Source organism: Opisthocomus hoazin, chromosome 9 (genome assembly GCF_030867145.1).
Source record: "Opisthocomus hoazin isolate bOpiHoa1 chromosome 9, bOpiHoa1.hap1, whole genome shotgun sequence".
Classification (NCBI taxonomy): domain Eukaryota; kingdom Metazoa; phylum Chordata; class Aves; order Opisthocomiformes; family Opisthocomidae; genus Opisthocomus; species Opisthocomus hoazin.
In genome coordinates, this window is record NC_134422.1 from 484,218 (window position 1) to 501,421 (window position 17,204).

General features: G+C 42.1%; 1 protein-coding gene across 3 annotated transcripts in view; it reads right to left on the reverse strand.

Moving 5' to 3' along the window:
* Positions 1-17,204, reverse strand: part of PKP4 (plakophilin 4) — a 97,947-nt gene that overhangs the window by 14,158 nt on the left and 66,585 nt on the right. For 2 of the 3 annotated variants that reach the window (XM_075430028.1, XM_075430027.1), the window contains exons 9-11: positions 16,497-16,713; positions 13,891-14,023; positions 11,404-11,617 (exon numbers count right to left, since the gene is read on the reverse strand). In XM_075430028.1, the coding sequence (XP_075286143.1) occupies positions 11,404-11,617; positions 13,891-14,023; positions 16,497-16,713 (564 nt within the window). The remainder of the gene's footprint in view (positions 1-11,403; positions 11,618-13,890; positions 14,024-16,496; positions 16,714-17,204) is intronic. The other variant, XM_075430030.1, reaches the window with a different exon arrangement.

The following is a 17,204-nucleotide window of genomic DNA, read 5'->3' on the forward strand; positions in this document are numbered from 1 at the left end:
CGAGGTACGGCTCCTGCTGCTGTCGGAGAAGGGAGGGGAAGCCCCCACAGCACTACAGGAGCCGAGAGGAATATTCCCGATGAGCACACAGACTCATCGCGTTTGCAAAACACCTTTCTGTCTTTCTGGAACCTGCGTGCCTCGAGCTCACTGTACCTCTCTAGTGCTAGTGTCTTTCTTCACTGTCTAAAGATCAGTGCCATACTGGTTACTGGTAATGGGAAAAAAAAATCTGTCTTTTCTGTAGCATGCCAGGCAAAATGCCCAGTCAGTGCAAGCTGGTATAAATGTGCCATAACAGACACTTCTGTTCCTACAGAGGTCACTAACGCCAGATGAATTCAGCACAAAACTTCATTTAAAACAAAAAATGAAAGTCATCTAGTCATTTACTATTAACTAGAGTTTTACTGATGTCTGTCATCTATATGCACGTTTGTAGGTGTGCCCACACTGTCACTGCTGCTGGAAAGGAGCGGGCTACCAGTGACACTGCTTCCCGCATGTGCCAGCAGGGACGACACCCTATGCTACCAGTTGGTTCCTCTCCCAGAGCAGAATACCAGTGTAGGAGAGGTGCGAATATTTAAATGATCACAAAAAATATCTCTGAAGAAAGCAGCTGCTGATAACCTCCTTCCAACAACTGTTCATGTGGACATTATGACTACGGGTGACCATCAGCAGTAAGCTCCTGCCTCACAGAGGCTATGCGGAAGAGGTCACTACTGAACTGTCACCACTGTCAAGAGAAATGTGTCACGCTTTGTACTTCAGACAACTGTACAGCCTTCAGTGGAAGGGCAGCTAAACCTCAAAAATAGAAGTGCTCCTTCCAGATGCCACTGAAACTGCATGCCCTCTGTGAGAGTTTACCTCCCCCGCATGGGTTTCTGGCACCCCTGAAGGACAACCCAGTAAGCTTTGCAGGGGAGTTTAAATTGCTATATGACCGTATGAAGCAGCTTCTGTAGTTCTAACGAAAAGTAGGTCTTTCTTTTTTTTCCCCTCCAATCAGGGATTGCCTGCCCCATTTTTCCTTGAAACTCTGACCCTTACAGCCCTGAGATGACCATGCCAAAAGAACATTTCTGTGAACATTGTCCAAAATAATCCTACTCAGGAAATTAAAAGCACTAGCATGATAAAGTAGAGAGCCTTCTCTACATGAAAACTTGCAGATGCTATCATTGACAAAGCAGCTTTGGTATTAGCAATGGTTGGACACTTTTGGCATTAAATTTATTTTAGGCAAGCCAGAGAATTTACCTTGACGTTGCATCTAAAATGACAAGGAACACAAATCTTTAACAAACATAAATACCCATCTCCAAACTTTTAGCCAGTCATGTAAATTTATTAGATCATAATAATAAAAATGAAAACAACAGTGAAGGAACATGTCTGCCTTCTCAAAAACAAAGAAACTTTCCAGGTCATATTTAATGTTACCTAGTATAGAAAAAAACCTAGATGTCTGGCTCTTGAATGAAATATTCTTGCATAAGTATTACAAAATAATGAAAACATGTAACCCTGATTTAACCGTAGATAAATGCTTTTAAGTAGCTGGGATGTACGTATAAGATGTAATAGAATACAAGCACTCATACCAAGCTATGTAAACTACTTTGATGAGCCAGAATGTGTTTACCTCTAAAGAGGCTGGAGGGGGGGGGCGCTTCAAAATCATGTGTGAAGATGAAAGCAGAATAAAATGCTCAACAGGTTATTCAAAGGTATAATTTAAGTTTAAAGATGTAGATATACATCTTCTTTAAGACTGGGTCACAACAAAGTCAATATAAAAACCCTAACAGCTTTAATAAAAAAATCTTGATGGAAAGTGTATAGGTCTATGCACTAGATCTTAAAAACTAGCAAAATTGAGGGACTCTGCATTGGAGCAGTGACAGAGTCAGATGAGTCCCTTGCGTTAGCTAACAAGTTACTCACTGAAGGTATTTCAGAGCCCCTCATCATTTTCCTGTCCTGAAACAATTTTTTAGAATTGATGTAGCATCACAAATCAAGATGCTCGACAAATGTTTGTCACACAGGTAAACCAGGGACACGGTCCTGGGCAGTCTGCTCCATGTGACCCTGTGCTGGGGCAGGGGGGGGGAAGTGGGGTGGAGGGAGGCGAGATGACCTCCGGAGATCCCTTCCAACCCCAGCTGTTCTGTGATGCTCTGGAAACAGAAGCCTGAAGTCCCGCAGAAGAGGACTCTCAAAGAATGAACACAACAGTCAAAAATACTGAATTACACAGCCTCCTAAAGCAGATCAGAGGGACTGGTCTTTGACCCCATCTGTCATCGTCCTCAGCAGAACAATACTTGCTGACAGCAGATCGAGCGATTGGTATTTACAGGGCTTTGAAGTTGTTTTGGACCTCGGACAAACAAACAGAAGATGCAACAAGGGACAGGACCAGCTAGTGGACGTAACAATAACCTTGTAAACGGGAGGCAACAGCAAAGCGTAACTCTCCAAACACACCACCACGAGTGAAGCTGAGGACTACTCATCGAAGCACAAGGCACTTGAGGCTTGCCTTAGGGATGCAGAACAGTGTTCTGTCTTAACACCACCAGCTTCACAACAGATCTCATGCTGGAAGCTAATGGGCACAGACAGGGTGAGGAAAGCCGAGGTGCTCTATTCTCTAAAAATGGTGGCAACCAGAAATAGTACTGGTAGGTGTTTTGAGGATGTTTTCCACAGATTTTGTGACATACATTAACATTTGCAAATGAAAAAGAAAAGCTTTGCCCATAAACTTCTGGTTTTCTCGACTGAAACCCCTACTACTTAGAAAGAGAGAAGAAATCTTAAATAATTTAGATCCCATCCTTGAACCTGACAAGCTTTCCTTAAAGCCAAATGATCTTGACTATCTAATAAACTCTGGTCCAGAAAAAAAAACCCAGGATCATCTGGAGGACTTTTTGAGGAACTGACTATAGCAGTGAGTGCTTAAAAGGAACAGAGATGAACCAAACTGAAGAAACATATATACATAACGCGACAGAGAGTTTGGTTTAGCAGTTTTCTCCTGAAAATTTGAAAGAATCAGCTTTTTGTTCTACAGGTCCTGGGTCTCTGGCTCTAAGACGCTGGTCAAACTTTTCCAGTACACCTTTAATAAGAGAAATTTATTTTAATTGATGATGTTCCTTCCTTATGTTGAAGACACTTTAAAAGCCCTTGAAATGTCTACAAACTGTAACAGAGCAGAAACAAAGACACAAATCTAAACCACGAAGTTTCAGTGACTGAGGTTTATTGGAGGTCGTTTTCTGTTGGGTTTTTTCTAAGGATTCAAAAAATATTTGGTGAATAATGGAGAAAAGGATTCTTCCCAAGAAGGAAATTACTATTAAAAAGAAAAAGGACAAGACTCTGGACTAATACAGTCCTCTTTTCAGTCTTCCTGTTTTTGTATCACTTTACTTGGAACATACCTGGAGATTCAAAGCTCTGTGGTGAGGAATGTCTGCCCGTAGGCCCAGAGCTCAAACGCCACGTGCCGGCTGTGATTGCCCTGTAACACCAGTGGGCCCGAAACAGCTGACCTAGCTGTATATAGAGGCGGTAACTTGGGTGAACTTCTGTGAGGATGACATATGGTCGAGTTAACTCACACAACATACCAAAAAAAACCCGTAGAAACAAAAAAAAGCCTCAAGACTTAGGCAGCAAGGATCAAATTTTGTCCTGGAAATGTGATCCAGACAAGTTGATATGAAGCAGAATGGAAAAAAAAAATAATCCAGAACTGAAACATCTAGTGAAAAAAGGTAGTTTGGAAACTATAAAGATGACACTTAATGTTACTGCATTTAGTGATTGCAATTGTTTTTAACCAAATCCTACTGCATGTGGATAGGTCACAGAAATACTGAAAAATTAACTGAATTTTCATAATTGTCCATAGGGTACTTTCAACTGGGGAGAAATTATATATGAAGAACTGTTTTTTCAGCACACTAAACAGTAACTCTGTTTCCATATGCTGCTCGCTGCACGTAACGCTGAGGGGTGGAAAGGACGCAAGCACAGTGCGTGCAGGCGGACAGAGCTGCGATTGCCAGGCTCACGAGAGTATCACCAGCACCCGCGACCTGGGAGCAGCTGCGCAACGGCTCGCTTGGTGCTGCACTGGATGGAAGGCAGCGTGCAAGCTCAGATCTGCAAGGGTCAAGACTTGGCCTAGAGTCAATTGTAGGGACAGAAGGAAAAATAACAGCTCTGTGTTCTTACAGCACACACCTGCTGTAATCTGAGCACGGAAAGGCTGCGTGTCCAAACCTATTGCTCTTTGTAAGTCTCAGCAAAGTGGTCATTTCTAGCCCAGTGTGAATGAAATCCACATGAGCATTTGCTTTTCTGCTCTGCTGACAAAGAACTCCATGTATGTGAAGTACATCTTATATTACTGTTGAAACATGTTGGTGTCGTAGACCTCAAAAAAACATGGACATTTTTGTTCGATACCTTTAGCATTCCCTCTGCTAGTCCTATTCTAAAAACAGTATCTCTAGGCAAACAATTGAAAAGAATCGTTACTTCAGACAACTGTATGTCTTCTCAATTGCAAATGTAAATCCTGAAATAAAAGGTTATGTGATGACCTAGTACAAATTCATTAAATCTCTTAAGGGTTCAATATATGCTTTTCACTAATGAGGTTAGGCCATCTCACATGTGCAGTTAATAATGCTACTCTGACAGCAGACATCAAGCAAGACTGAACATTGAGAGCATGTAAAAAACTTTAAAATATAGAAATTCAGATTTATCAGCTTGTAAGGAAACAAAAGTAAGTTTCTATCTGAACTTTCCAAATACAACAATGAAAGCACTAGAAGTAGTATAAATACGGAAAAAACAGTGCCATGACTTTTACCACCACCCACCACCTCCAAAATGAAGTTCTCTGTAAAATTGCTGGAAATTACTCAGGTGTAACACATTCAAGCATTCAAACTGATGGCTTTCTATATGATTAAATTATATTTAAAACGCCACTCAGATTAATAAACGCAGTAAGCTTCATCTCCTATGCTAAGGTATGGAAAAAGACTGGCATTCTAATAGCACAAGCATAGTGCTCTCATTTCCTTTACAAATGGCAGCATCAGCTAAAAAATAACAGCAAGGCACATAATATACAGCAGAAACGAGTGAAGTAGATCACAGTTGAGATCTTACTGAACCACAAAAGTATGAAACTAATGGATATGAAATTTCACTGGCCTTTTTCTACCGTTATGTGGTAAGGGATATGGAATGCAGAAACCAGTGCAACAGCAGTACACCATGTGAATAATTCATTAATTAAAAGTTAATAGGTTGTTAACTAGAATTTCTCAGATTTCCAACAGTTCTGTTGCAGAATTTAAGCACGTCATGTAATACAAGGCTTTATTGTTATTGATTTTTAAAGGTCAATGCTATCGCAGTAACACTGCCGGAAGTCTTTGGGCCCTGGTGCAAGAACACCGGTAGATTCCACTTTACAGCAACACACAAACCCATCAAACCTAACTCATCAAACGCTGGCTGCTTCATAGAATCACAGGCTGGTTTGGAGCTTACAGATCACCCAGTTCCACCCCCCTGCCCTGGGCAGGGACCCCTTCCACCAGCGCAGGCTGCTCCAAGCCCCGTCCAACCTGGCCTTGAACCCTGCCAGGGAGGGGGCAGCCACAGCTTCTCTGGGCAACCTGGGCCAGGGCCTCACCATCCTTGTAAAAAATGTCTGCCTTATATCCAGTCTAAATCTCCCCCCTTATAGTTTGAAGCCATCACCCCTTGTCCTGTCACCCCATGCCCTTGTCACCAGCTCCTCTCCAGCTCTCTCGCAGCCCCTCCAGGTGCTGGCAGCTGCTCTAAGGTCTCCCCGCAGCCTTCTCTTCCCCAGGCTGAGCAGCCCCAGCTCTCCCAGCCTTTCCTCCCAGCAGAGGGGTTCCAGCCCTCGCATCATTGCTGGGGCCTCCTCTGGCCCCGCTCCCACAGCTCCAGCTCTGTGCTGTGCTGAGGGCCCCAGAGCTGGACGCAGGACTCCCGGGGGGTCTCAGCAGAGTGGGGCAGAGGGGCAGAATCCCCTCCCTCGCCCTGTGCCCACGCTGCTGGGGATGCAGCCCAGGGCACGGTTGGCCTTCAGGGCTGTCAGTGCACACTGCCGGGTCATGTTGAGCTTCTCATCACCCAGCACCCCCAAGTCCTTCTCCTCAGGGCTGCTCTCAATCCATTCTATGCCCAGCCTGTGCTTGTGCTTGGGATTGCCCCGACCCGTGTGCAGGACCTTGCACTTGGCCTTGCTGAACTTCATGAGGTTCCCATGGGCCCACCTCTCAAGCCTGTCCAGGTCCCTCTGGATGGCATCCCTTCCCTCCAGCGTGGCGACCACACCACACAACTCGGTGTCATCAGCACATTGGCTGAGGGTGCGCTCGATCCCACTGTCCACGTTGCCAACAAAGGTGTTCAGCAGCACCGGTCCCAATACTGACGACCCCTGAGGAACGCCACTCCTCACTTTACTTACAAATCATCACTTTTCTTCATAATAAAGAATTTTCTATCCACATCTGGACTGAGCTTGAAAAAGATTGGTTAGCTTCTGTAATGGCAAAGATTATGCTGGCAAGATAAACAATTCTGTTGAGATCTTTAGCCACGTTACTAACAGCTGCTGGAGTTACCAGAAGAGCTGTAATCTGCAAGCAGAGCTTTGGCTTCATCATTCTCACTGCTCATCAGAATTAAGCCGAGACCGAATGAGTCTGTCGATCCTTAGCAGCTCCTCATGGATGACAGACCAGCAATGTTCCTTCACTGAGAGAAGTGGCTGCATGGGAAATATCTCCTAACATCTCATCTCTAACATTTTCTCCTCAGGGAAAAATATTATGACAATTGTGTATCAACTGTTCTGATGTACAAAATTTTTTATATTTATTCATAATCCTTCTGGACTTGGATCTACAGCAATATTTTCAGGTGACAAATCTGTCTTTTCCAATAGATAGCCACAAAGTGTGAAGATAATTAAAAACCCCATTCTCTCCGATTCAGCAGCTTTCAGACTTGTTAGGGTTTTCGTTTGCTGGTTTGTTTCTGCTGGTGTCAGGTTCAGTGTTGAACTGGTTACCTTACTGCTGTAACTTCAGCAGCTGTAATAGGATTGTAAAATAATTGTTCTGTCCAGAAAATCCCTTATGTGGCAACTCTTCAAAGGCTTATTTTTTTCCTAATTCAGAGAATACATGAAACGTGTACGGCAAGCTAGCAATTTCATTAGGATTACAGGACATCCATGCATAATGGTAAAAAAAAAAAAAAAAAAAAAAGAAAAATCTGCAAATACAATTTCTGGGCAGGAAGGAGAAAAGTATGATTTGCGCACATTCCCTGTGGAAGGGCTTTGGACTCCGGGGTGTTGTGGAGGCTCAGCTATTCATGAAACCCTGGCAGTACCAGTGGCAAAGAACTTTGTTTCTCCTCTGTATCCAGCGCATTTCTTCATGCTTGATTTTGGTTTTGAATCTTGGCATTTTAATGGAGATTTTTAAGACCCTAGACGAGCTTACTGCCATGCATTCTGCTGCCGCTGCCCCCATGAGGTGGCCTGAACCAAACGGGCAGCGGGTTTGTTACGAGCTCTGCTGCAGCAGCTCGGAGCTGCGCTGCCGCACAGGGATGATCACACGCTGCCTCTGCGGGTTTTCCACAGCTGATCACAGAGCACTGAGGCTTGTACGCAGAGAAGAATGGAGGTAAATATTATGGTCATATGAAAGTTGTGGAAGGAAACTAACCCCATTTCAGAGTGTTTAGTTTGCAAAGCTGTGTGGGACTTGCAGCTATTTCTGTACCTTCTCAAAAGTTACCTTGGGTTGCCCAGAGCTGCAGAGCCCTGGGTCCTTTCTCCCAGAATATACAAGCAACAATGCACAGCGGCAAGTGCTGCAAGAACACAGTCTCTCACTAAGATGAGACTGTGTACACAAAAGATCGTGCTGCTGGACAAGAGAACAGCATTTCTCAGCTGAGCTGGCCGAGGCAGTACTAGTTTGAAGAACTAAACTATGAAGAATTGCCAGGACCACCAACAACCCCCTCCCTCCCCTTTATGGACAGAGCTTTACCATACAGCTAAGCCAGAGGAGGACTGCTGCTGGAATTAGTGCTCATTCTTCCTTCCAGCCACAAAACTGTCCTATGCCCCCAGGTTCAGCACTGTCACTCGTTTGACCTTTCAGGGAGGAACCCTAATGGAAACCCAGCCATTCAGAAGAGTGGATCAGAGGACTTTCTCTGGGGAGGCCATGGTTTGTGGCTCATCTCTGCTGCTCACGATCTGCTGAAAATCAATTAACTACTCTGTGAAGGTAGCCATCTGACTCGCTTTCTCTGCAAAACTGGCAGTAGTGGAGCACACCAATGTTTCTTACATTTTAACACACTAAAGGGCTGTTTCTGAGGGCATCTTGTAAGTAGACTCAGTTGTTGGAAATTGCACCTGGGCTCAAGAACACGCGTATTTTGATTTCTACCTCACAGACAGGTTTTTTCTGTATAAACCTTCCAAGACATGAGATCCTGCAATTCACAGACTGATTCCAGGCTGTGCTGACTGCAACGTGAGAACATGACCAGACGGCATAAGCCAGTGCATGCCCTTCACGTCACCTGCGAGGGAATGGAGCTCTTGCACACAGCGAGGAAGCAGTGCCAAAGCTGTGCTGGAACGTGAAAAACTCCAGAAAAGTGCTGGTGCTGAAATCTAGCGAAATGTGTTGCAGTTACCAAAAAAGAGCAGTTTCACTTCTGAGGGCTGGTAGGACTGCAGAGCACAGGGCAGCAGGGCTGGAAACCACACGGAGCTGCAGCAAGCTCAGGGAAGAGCTCTCCTCTTCCCACGCATTCCAGAGTCCAACTTTTAAAGACTTCTTAAAACAAGAGTATAACTTCATTCTCATATAATGATTACGAGAAGTGATTTAGCACTCTGCTTTCTGAATAATCTATAGCCATTAAAAAGATGACTTGCTTTCCTCTTAAAACATTCTTGTGGTTTTGCAATTACATTTTCTGTATGTTTAAATGTAACTTTCTATTCAGTTCCCACTTCTTTATCTCTCTGCATTTCAATCTTGTCATTTCAGCTACTATTATAGACCCCAGTATTCCTACTGTTTTCTAACTCCTCTAAAACATGTTTGTGCAATTAAACCCTCCCCTAGTACACCAGCTTCTCCACCTTATCATAGTTCATCTTTAGGGCATATTCCCAAATAATTTCTGAGGTTAAAAGATTGCTTCGTGAAAAATATCTTTACAGATTGCAAGAAGTTTGATACTCTAATTTCACTTATCTGGGATGATGAAGTTTTCATCTATCTAACTGCATATTGAAATGAACTGGATGAATTTCCCTTGCAAAGCCACCAGGTACACCTGCTACCTTTCAAAGGCAAGCGAGACTGCTCATAACAGAAGTATAATCCATTTAGTAAGGAAGACAGACCATCCTCAGGAAAAAGAAAGCATGGTACCTCATTAAGAAGTGTTACACTGGAAAATCCAGAAAAATGATGACTAAACTACAGCAGTAATGAACAGTGCTAATTTTAAACTAGAAATCAGACGTATGGTGTTTCTAGCGGTGTAGATCGATAGTAATTTCTCTGTATTTACACTATCTTAATCTGGGAACACAGTAAACTGGGTGTGGTTTGCTAGTTTTAGATCTGACACAGGTGGAGTTTTTTAATTACTAAACAAATAATCATTGGATCTTTTCCACTTCTTTTCTTGCTGTTGCTATTTATAGGAAGCATTTAAGACCCCCTAAGCTCCAAAAGTCTGTCGTGCATTCTTCTCAAGCGTTCAGCATTGGTCGAGCAGAAGTCAATGCCACTGACTTAACCAGAAGACAATGAGGTCAAAACTTTCCATTTGATTGTAGCTGGTTAAAAAACATGAAAAGTGGTAAAAAGTAACAACTTCTGAAGTAGTAATCTTTAATTATAATTCCAACTAAATATCATATTTATTTGAAAAATCTTTTTACTTACAGATGATGTGCTACAGCTTTTTTGAAAGAAAACAGTGTAGGGTTTTTCTTTTTTAATAGTGACTAAATACCTTCTATAATTAAGAATTTGCTTTGGCTTTGTCTGTGGAAGCATCCCTAACATCTTAAAAGCACAAGTAATTTAGATGCATAAAACATGAATTTTGTAGAGCAGACAAGGCAGCTAATGTGTCATTCTAGTTTTTAAGTATTCCATTTACATAACTTCTGAAGGAAAAACTGCATCCTTCTAGAGCGAAGATGAAAGCTGCAGGTTATCTTAATGCTTGCTTATGTGGAAAATAATTAAGGAAAACAGTCCGCATACGAATTTAAACTTAAATGCTTTGGATACATTCTGTACAGAGCCCTTTCTCTACTCCATCGCTTTTCTAAACAGGGAAGTCACTTGGAAAGGCTCCCAGCATGACACCTCCGTTACTTCTAACCTGAGCACGGCTGTGCAGCTCTGCTTAGCAGGGAAGTAGTTCAGCTTTGTAGCTTAACAAAACCAAACGAGGGAGCCACTAAAACTTGAAAGAGGAACTGTTTCAAGAAAGTGAACACTCTGTTTTTTTCTATCCTCTCTTATTTTTCAATCCCCCAAAACCTTCATAGACAAATCACTCCCAGATTAAGAGATAGCAGATGTATGCAGCAGCCAACAAATCCACCTTGTTTTGATGGAAATACGAGTTCCTTCATGTGCAAGAATTGCAAATCACTTACGATTTCTGCACTTGCTGCCTGCACCAAGTGCCAAGTCGGTGCATGGGCTGTAAGCTAAATCTGCTACCTCACACTCGAGGGACTAGGTGTGCGCGCAGTCCCTCGCCATGACTCTACCAGCAGGCTGGGCACCTGGATGCTGCTAGAATTTGCATACTTGCAGTTTTCTGTCTGTACTTTAACACACATTTACATAGTTTAGGTCCATCTTATGAATTCTGCAAGATCTTTTTTAAAACTGTTGTCAGCAGATGATAAAAAAAGCCTCTAATGAAACAAATGTTAGGAATCAACAAAGAAGCACCTGTCCAAGGTCTAGCTGTGTACGTAGGAGATTCACACCAGGGGAAAATTTACCCTACGTGAAGCTTTAGCGCATCTACCTCCCGAGTCGCTTCTCCCAGTGAATCTGTACTTCTGCGCTAAGACTTTAACTGTCAGTAATCAAAGTCAGTGATTCTGTATTCACAAAAAAATCCAGTCGATGTACTCAATACCAGTCACTTACCAGGTATTCCAGTCTTGTCCACTTCAGAAAAATAATCTGTATTATAGTTCTCTGCTTGTTTCTGTTCAAAACTTACCTGTTACAAGCTCCTTTATTTCGGCATCAACAGATTTTCTCAGCAACCGTAAAAGGGCAGGTATCCCACCAACATTCTTCATTGCTATTTTGTTCTCATCAGTAGACTTCCCATAAACGAGGTTTCTCAGTGCGCCGCAAGCGTTCTTCTGAACTTCCAGGACTCTGTGATCCAAGAGATCAACCAGGTGCTTCATCCCTCCCAGCCTACAGACCTGGGAAATGGAACGTTGGGAACATCAGCACCCATTAATTTCACCCGTTTCTCTCTACAAATTTAAAAGGTTTTTAGTTTTACAAAGCCAGTACACTCCGTTCTCCTTCAAGAAGCAATATTGCTGGTAAATCTTAATGACATGATTGCTACACTGCGCTGACAATTCCTGCAAACCACTCACGCCCTTGCTGAACAGGCTGATGGACACGCTGTGCTCAGAGAAGAACTGTTACTGCGAAAGTTTGGTTTCCCAGTAAGGCCGTTTTAAAAGTAATTTCCTATGCCTCAGAATATCTTTTTTAGGGAACATTAGAAATATGAAGTCGCAAAGATTTAAATGCCAACTTAGCCACACACACACATAAATCAGTTCAAACTAGCACATAACTAGTCCTATTGGCATATCTGAAGTTCTTTTTAAAAGGAAGGTCTACTCTGCAGAAATTTTGTCAGAAATGTTTATATTGCTTGCTTTAAGCAGGTTAGTTGCATTTATTATTTTGTTATATATTTTTTAGAAATTTTAACAGTGTTTTCAAATCACATTTCCACATAGTACTGTTCTTTGTTTACCTTACAGAAACGATAAAAGAGGAAAGTATTTTAGAATTCTGTAATATTTACTAAATAAAACAAATTTAAAGATATAACTAAGTAGTATTACTTACAAGATTAACATTAATTGTAAATTAAAAATCGCCACCAAAATGCTACCAAAGTATTTCCTATGCACTGTTTTAAAAAATATGAGCTATTTTGCAATATAAGATTGACCTGTTGTAACCTGGTATTATTTTAGCATAGCACAATAACTTTTGTGCCATACCGCCCATAGAAGACGCCTGAAGCAGCAGCACAGGATCTCTCCAGAAGCCCACGCCTGCAGCAGCGGAATGGCTGCTGCCCTCAGGAGGGGAGGCCACGGTGAAGAGGGAGACGCAGCACCGCTCCCGAATGCTTTGCTTCCAGAGGCTGTGGCTCTGGGCCAGAGAGTTACAAGAGATGTCAAACGTCACAGTCCTAAGCATTCTCTAGTTCAGCACTGAAAGCACTTTCAGAGGCCCTTTTTCTATCCTAACCTGTACAGTGATTAGTTTGGCAAGCCAGAGGGCTATCTGAAATACGTTAATGTGTACAAGTTTCCACAGATTTTTAGCTTAAATGTTCAGTGTCTTTTATTGGCCATAACACCAGGAGAATACAATTATTCTCAATGAAAACATAACTGAGATTTAGCCACATCATTTTAAGTTGAGACTTGGAAAAACAGAATCTTCTCCCTATCACATTCTTGAAATTTGCACTGGGTGTCACAATGGTTAATATCAACACCCTAAACCAGCCAAACTGAAGAGGCTTGGAAAAAAATCAATTGAAATGCAAGGTCTAAGACGAACACTGTATGTGATTTTTACCTGTCAAATCACCTCTTCAGCAGAATAAAAGAAATAAAATGAAAGACTGGTGACTTGGAAATTTTTTAGACCTCTTTAAAATGTGTGTTTCTCAAAAGGAAGCCTATATTTACACACCTAAATATACCTACCATGTAAGTGAGAAATCCTGGGGACACAAAGTCTGGCACTGATCAACTAGACAAGCCACTGCTATGCCAAAAGCCACCAGGAATCTGTATTTTAAAGGCACTCAGTGGGCCTGAAGCTTCAAGTTATTCATCTGGCAAGATTTCTGTAGCTAGGAATTGAATATTACCTTACAGACTATTTATTTGATACGGACCACACTGAAAGCATATATTGTAGGATGCTATTTAAAAAAATAGAATTTAAAGAGGTTTTCAAGGCAAGTAATTCTTATTTCTGTTACTAAATAACGAAGCAACAAATAACTATTGATACTTTTCAGCTAAATCTCCCTCTTGTGTGTCAATACAGCACATCAAACACTGCATCTACACTACACGTCCATAATGCAGGTGCGAGTTATGAATGACAAAATAACTGTATTGTTTTTTCAATCTGTACGCCAAACGTCATGAGATACAGTTTTTATGCACTGATTCAAAATAAAACTAGACTAGAAATCCATTCTTAATATTTGTATTTTTTTGACTCATCAACTGTTTTTAAATGTAGCAGCTGTTGCTAGTTTGAATAGGCATTTCAATTTCTAAAAAATCAGAATTCTTGTAAAATGATACATTAATGAACTAATATACCAGTACTGTATGTAGCTGTTCATTACATGGAAGCTCAATTTATTCATTCTGTGTAGTTTCACAGCTAATTTAAATAGTAAAGACCGTGGTACCTCCGTTTTCACTTTGTTGTCTCCGAAGCACAGGTGCTGAAGGTAGGCAGCCGCATTCGCCTGAACCGACGGGAACTGGTGCTGCAGCATGTGAATGACTTCCGGCAGCTCGGGGTCTCGCCAGGCAAACTCCCTTCGTTAGACGAACACATTCAAGAGAAGGCGTTAGTTATAAATGTACATTTATTTACTAAGTAGGACTACTAGAGCATCTTAAGTGCTTTTGAACAATTCTGGTTTTGTTCTGGAGTATCAGGGCTAGGAGGAAGCCCTGGTACATCAGAGCGACCGCGAGCCGCACCACCTCTCAGGCTTCCCATTGCAAAAGGCCACTTTCTATCCCGCGTTCTTCAGGTCGCTTGGTTGTTGATCACACAGATACATGTACGTACTAAAATTACACCTACTCAAACACCACAACCTACATAAATCCCCCACAACTTAAATATACAGTGCAACAGACACCCCCTTCACACTGCTGCTCAGGTGCATCTCTTCCACACAACATTTTTCTCAGTGCGCGATGTTCATCCCACCCTGAAGCCAATTAAAACTCAACAAAAGCTGCGCAGCCTGAAATTTCATCATGATGATCAGATGCAGGAAGTTTGCATAATTTGAGTTATTCAAGGACTAAAATCATTAAAATCCTTCGTTAAACAAAATGATTTTCCACAGACAAATCCTGGAAAAGTCATTAAACATTTCCACACCCAATTCACAGATTTAGAAATAAATCCATTAACATTTGCTGGGCTGTCTTCTTCCAGTAAAAGAAGACCGAAGAAACAAATAAAAGTAGTATCTAAGCTTTCCCATTCTCCTATACAAGTAAATGAAAGAGAAAAGGATACTCCACGCATAGTATCTGGGGAGCTGCTCCACGGTTAAGGCCCGCCTGGCCAGCCGGGTCGCCCCAGCGTTCCGACCGCCACCACAAAGGGAAAGCTCAGTTCTGTGCCTAACTCGAACCGCTCAGCAACTCACAGGTTTATTTCTCCACAGTAATGGCGGGAAGAACTCAGGGGAAACCGCCTTTGCACTAGAGCTAGGAGCTTTCGGAACGCTCCTCACTCTCGTTCTAGAGCGCTGCTCTGAGACAGCCCCGTCTGAGGCTGCTGTACCACACCGACCTAACCTCTGCCACAGCGCGATGCGCACATCGGATGCCGACACAGACTAAATGTAAGGGAAATCCATTCCACGGTGAAGTTACCAGAGAAGGTGGTGCATCAGCAATGAAAACTGAGTCAGAAATTCTTTAAAGTTCCTTGCTATGGATGTGAAGCATCCCTCTTACAAGCAACTTTTCTGATGAGCCATGCCAGAAGGGGCCGGCAGCAGCACTCAGCCAGCAAGCTCTGCTGAAGGGGAGATTCTCCTGTGAACATCATTCAGACGAATGCAACTCATCCAGCCTCTCAGTACCTGTGTGTCCTGGTTTTGACTCAGACAGAGTTACTGGGAGGAAAATTAACTCTATTCCAGCCGAAACCAGGAGGTTATAAAAAAAGAAAAGTAATATACTAATTTCCACGTATAAACAGAACAAACAAACAAAAAAAAAATCAATTAAAAAGAATGCTTTTATTTTCAAGACTGAAGGGTAGGGCCAAACTACAAAATAACTGAATCACGCTATGACCCTTCTGTATCAGAGGAAGCCCAGAAGATTTCCGTGTAAGGCTCCAGCCTGGTCACAGCTACCAGCTATCTTTTCTCAAAGGTTCTTTGGTGCCCTAACGCTTGCACACGGAAGACTCCCGAGGCACCACTGGAGGCCGTATCCGCCAGCACGAGGGCTCTGCTTTCAGTTCCTTCTAAAGAGCGGAATGCGTAACGTGCTTTCACGACCAAGGAGTGCCCGGAAGCTGCCTCAACGCACCGGCAGTCTGAGGACGGACGGGCATTCCTAGCAGTCACATCCCCATACTGAAGATAAACAGGACCATAAATCCCTCCAGGCTTTGCACGGACTGGGTGTTGATACTCCCATTTTAAAATACAAGGTTTTATTGAATAGTGTCTCTAACAAATTGCAATGATAGTATGACACTTGTCACCTGCCCATACATGTACATACACTGTGTATGTACATTTAGAACATCAAACTAGTAACTATTTTAAAAATATGAATGGGTATTTGCTTTCAAAATGGTACATTTATGTATCATTTTTAAACTTACATTGTTCTGAAATTTAAGCAGGCCGCTCATAAAAAATTCATTTGAATAAATCAGGTACATACTTTCTAATTTTCAAACCCTGATTCCCATTCCCATAAAGAGAAAGCTTACTACAATATTACAGGTTGCTCTGTAGAGTTACTCAAAAGTATTTGGAATAATCCAGTCGATTCTCATAAAATTTCTAAGTATTTCCTGTAATAACTTCTATATGAAAATAAACATGGAAGAAAAATGTAATAACAACTAAATGCAAAGATACTGCTCTTTCTTACTATAACAAGTAGACTGCATTTCTTACTTTAGCTATAAAGGTATAGATCTAATATCTAAATTAGCGACATATGTATATTCAAGGAATGTATTAAAAATCTTATTACAGCAAACATGCATGGCTCTCGAAAGCACAGGTGGACTTGCCTGGGGTCCTTCTGGATGCTGTCTATGGACGGAGATCGCGTGGTGCCATCCTCGGCGGGTGCTGCGTGCTGCAGCCTGTTGTAGCTGGCCTCCGACAGGCGATACTGCATTGACCTGTAGGGTTCCGCATAGGTAGCTGTTGTGTTCAGAGCATAATTATTTCTTTGGTATGTGAGTGTGCTACGCTGACTGGATGATCTTTGCAGATTTCCGACTCCTAGTATAAAATCAGTATTAAAACAAACTAGGTAACAAATGTCTATTGAAGACAAGAGGCAATACATGGTTAAAAGTGTAAGCAAAAAAAAAAAAAAACCAAAACAAAAACCAACCAGTCTTAAAAATGTGTACCGTGCTCAGCGTTGAAAGCTACCACCAGATTTAAGGGAACAATGACTCAGCGTCCCAGGGAAGATGAGAGGTTAGTTACAGAGCTAAAGGCTTGGCGGAATCAGGCTTATGCCTCAGCTTGCCTCAACAAGTAATTACAGAAAGAAATGCATCTTGTGCCATCAAGCAGAAAGCAGGATGCAAAATGTTTCCAAGGTTTATAATAAAATTTGATTACTAACAGTAATGTCAATTTGTCAACTGTAATAAAAAGAAAAAAGGAAAAATAAGTAACCAGAAGTGTCTATAGTTCATACAATATTTTCCTTTTCCCAACTACATGCACATTTTCCCTGACAAAAAGCTAATGAGAGGAGG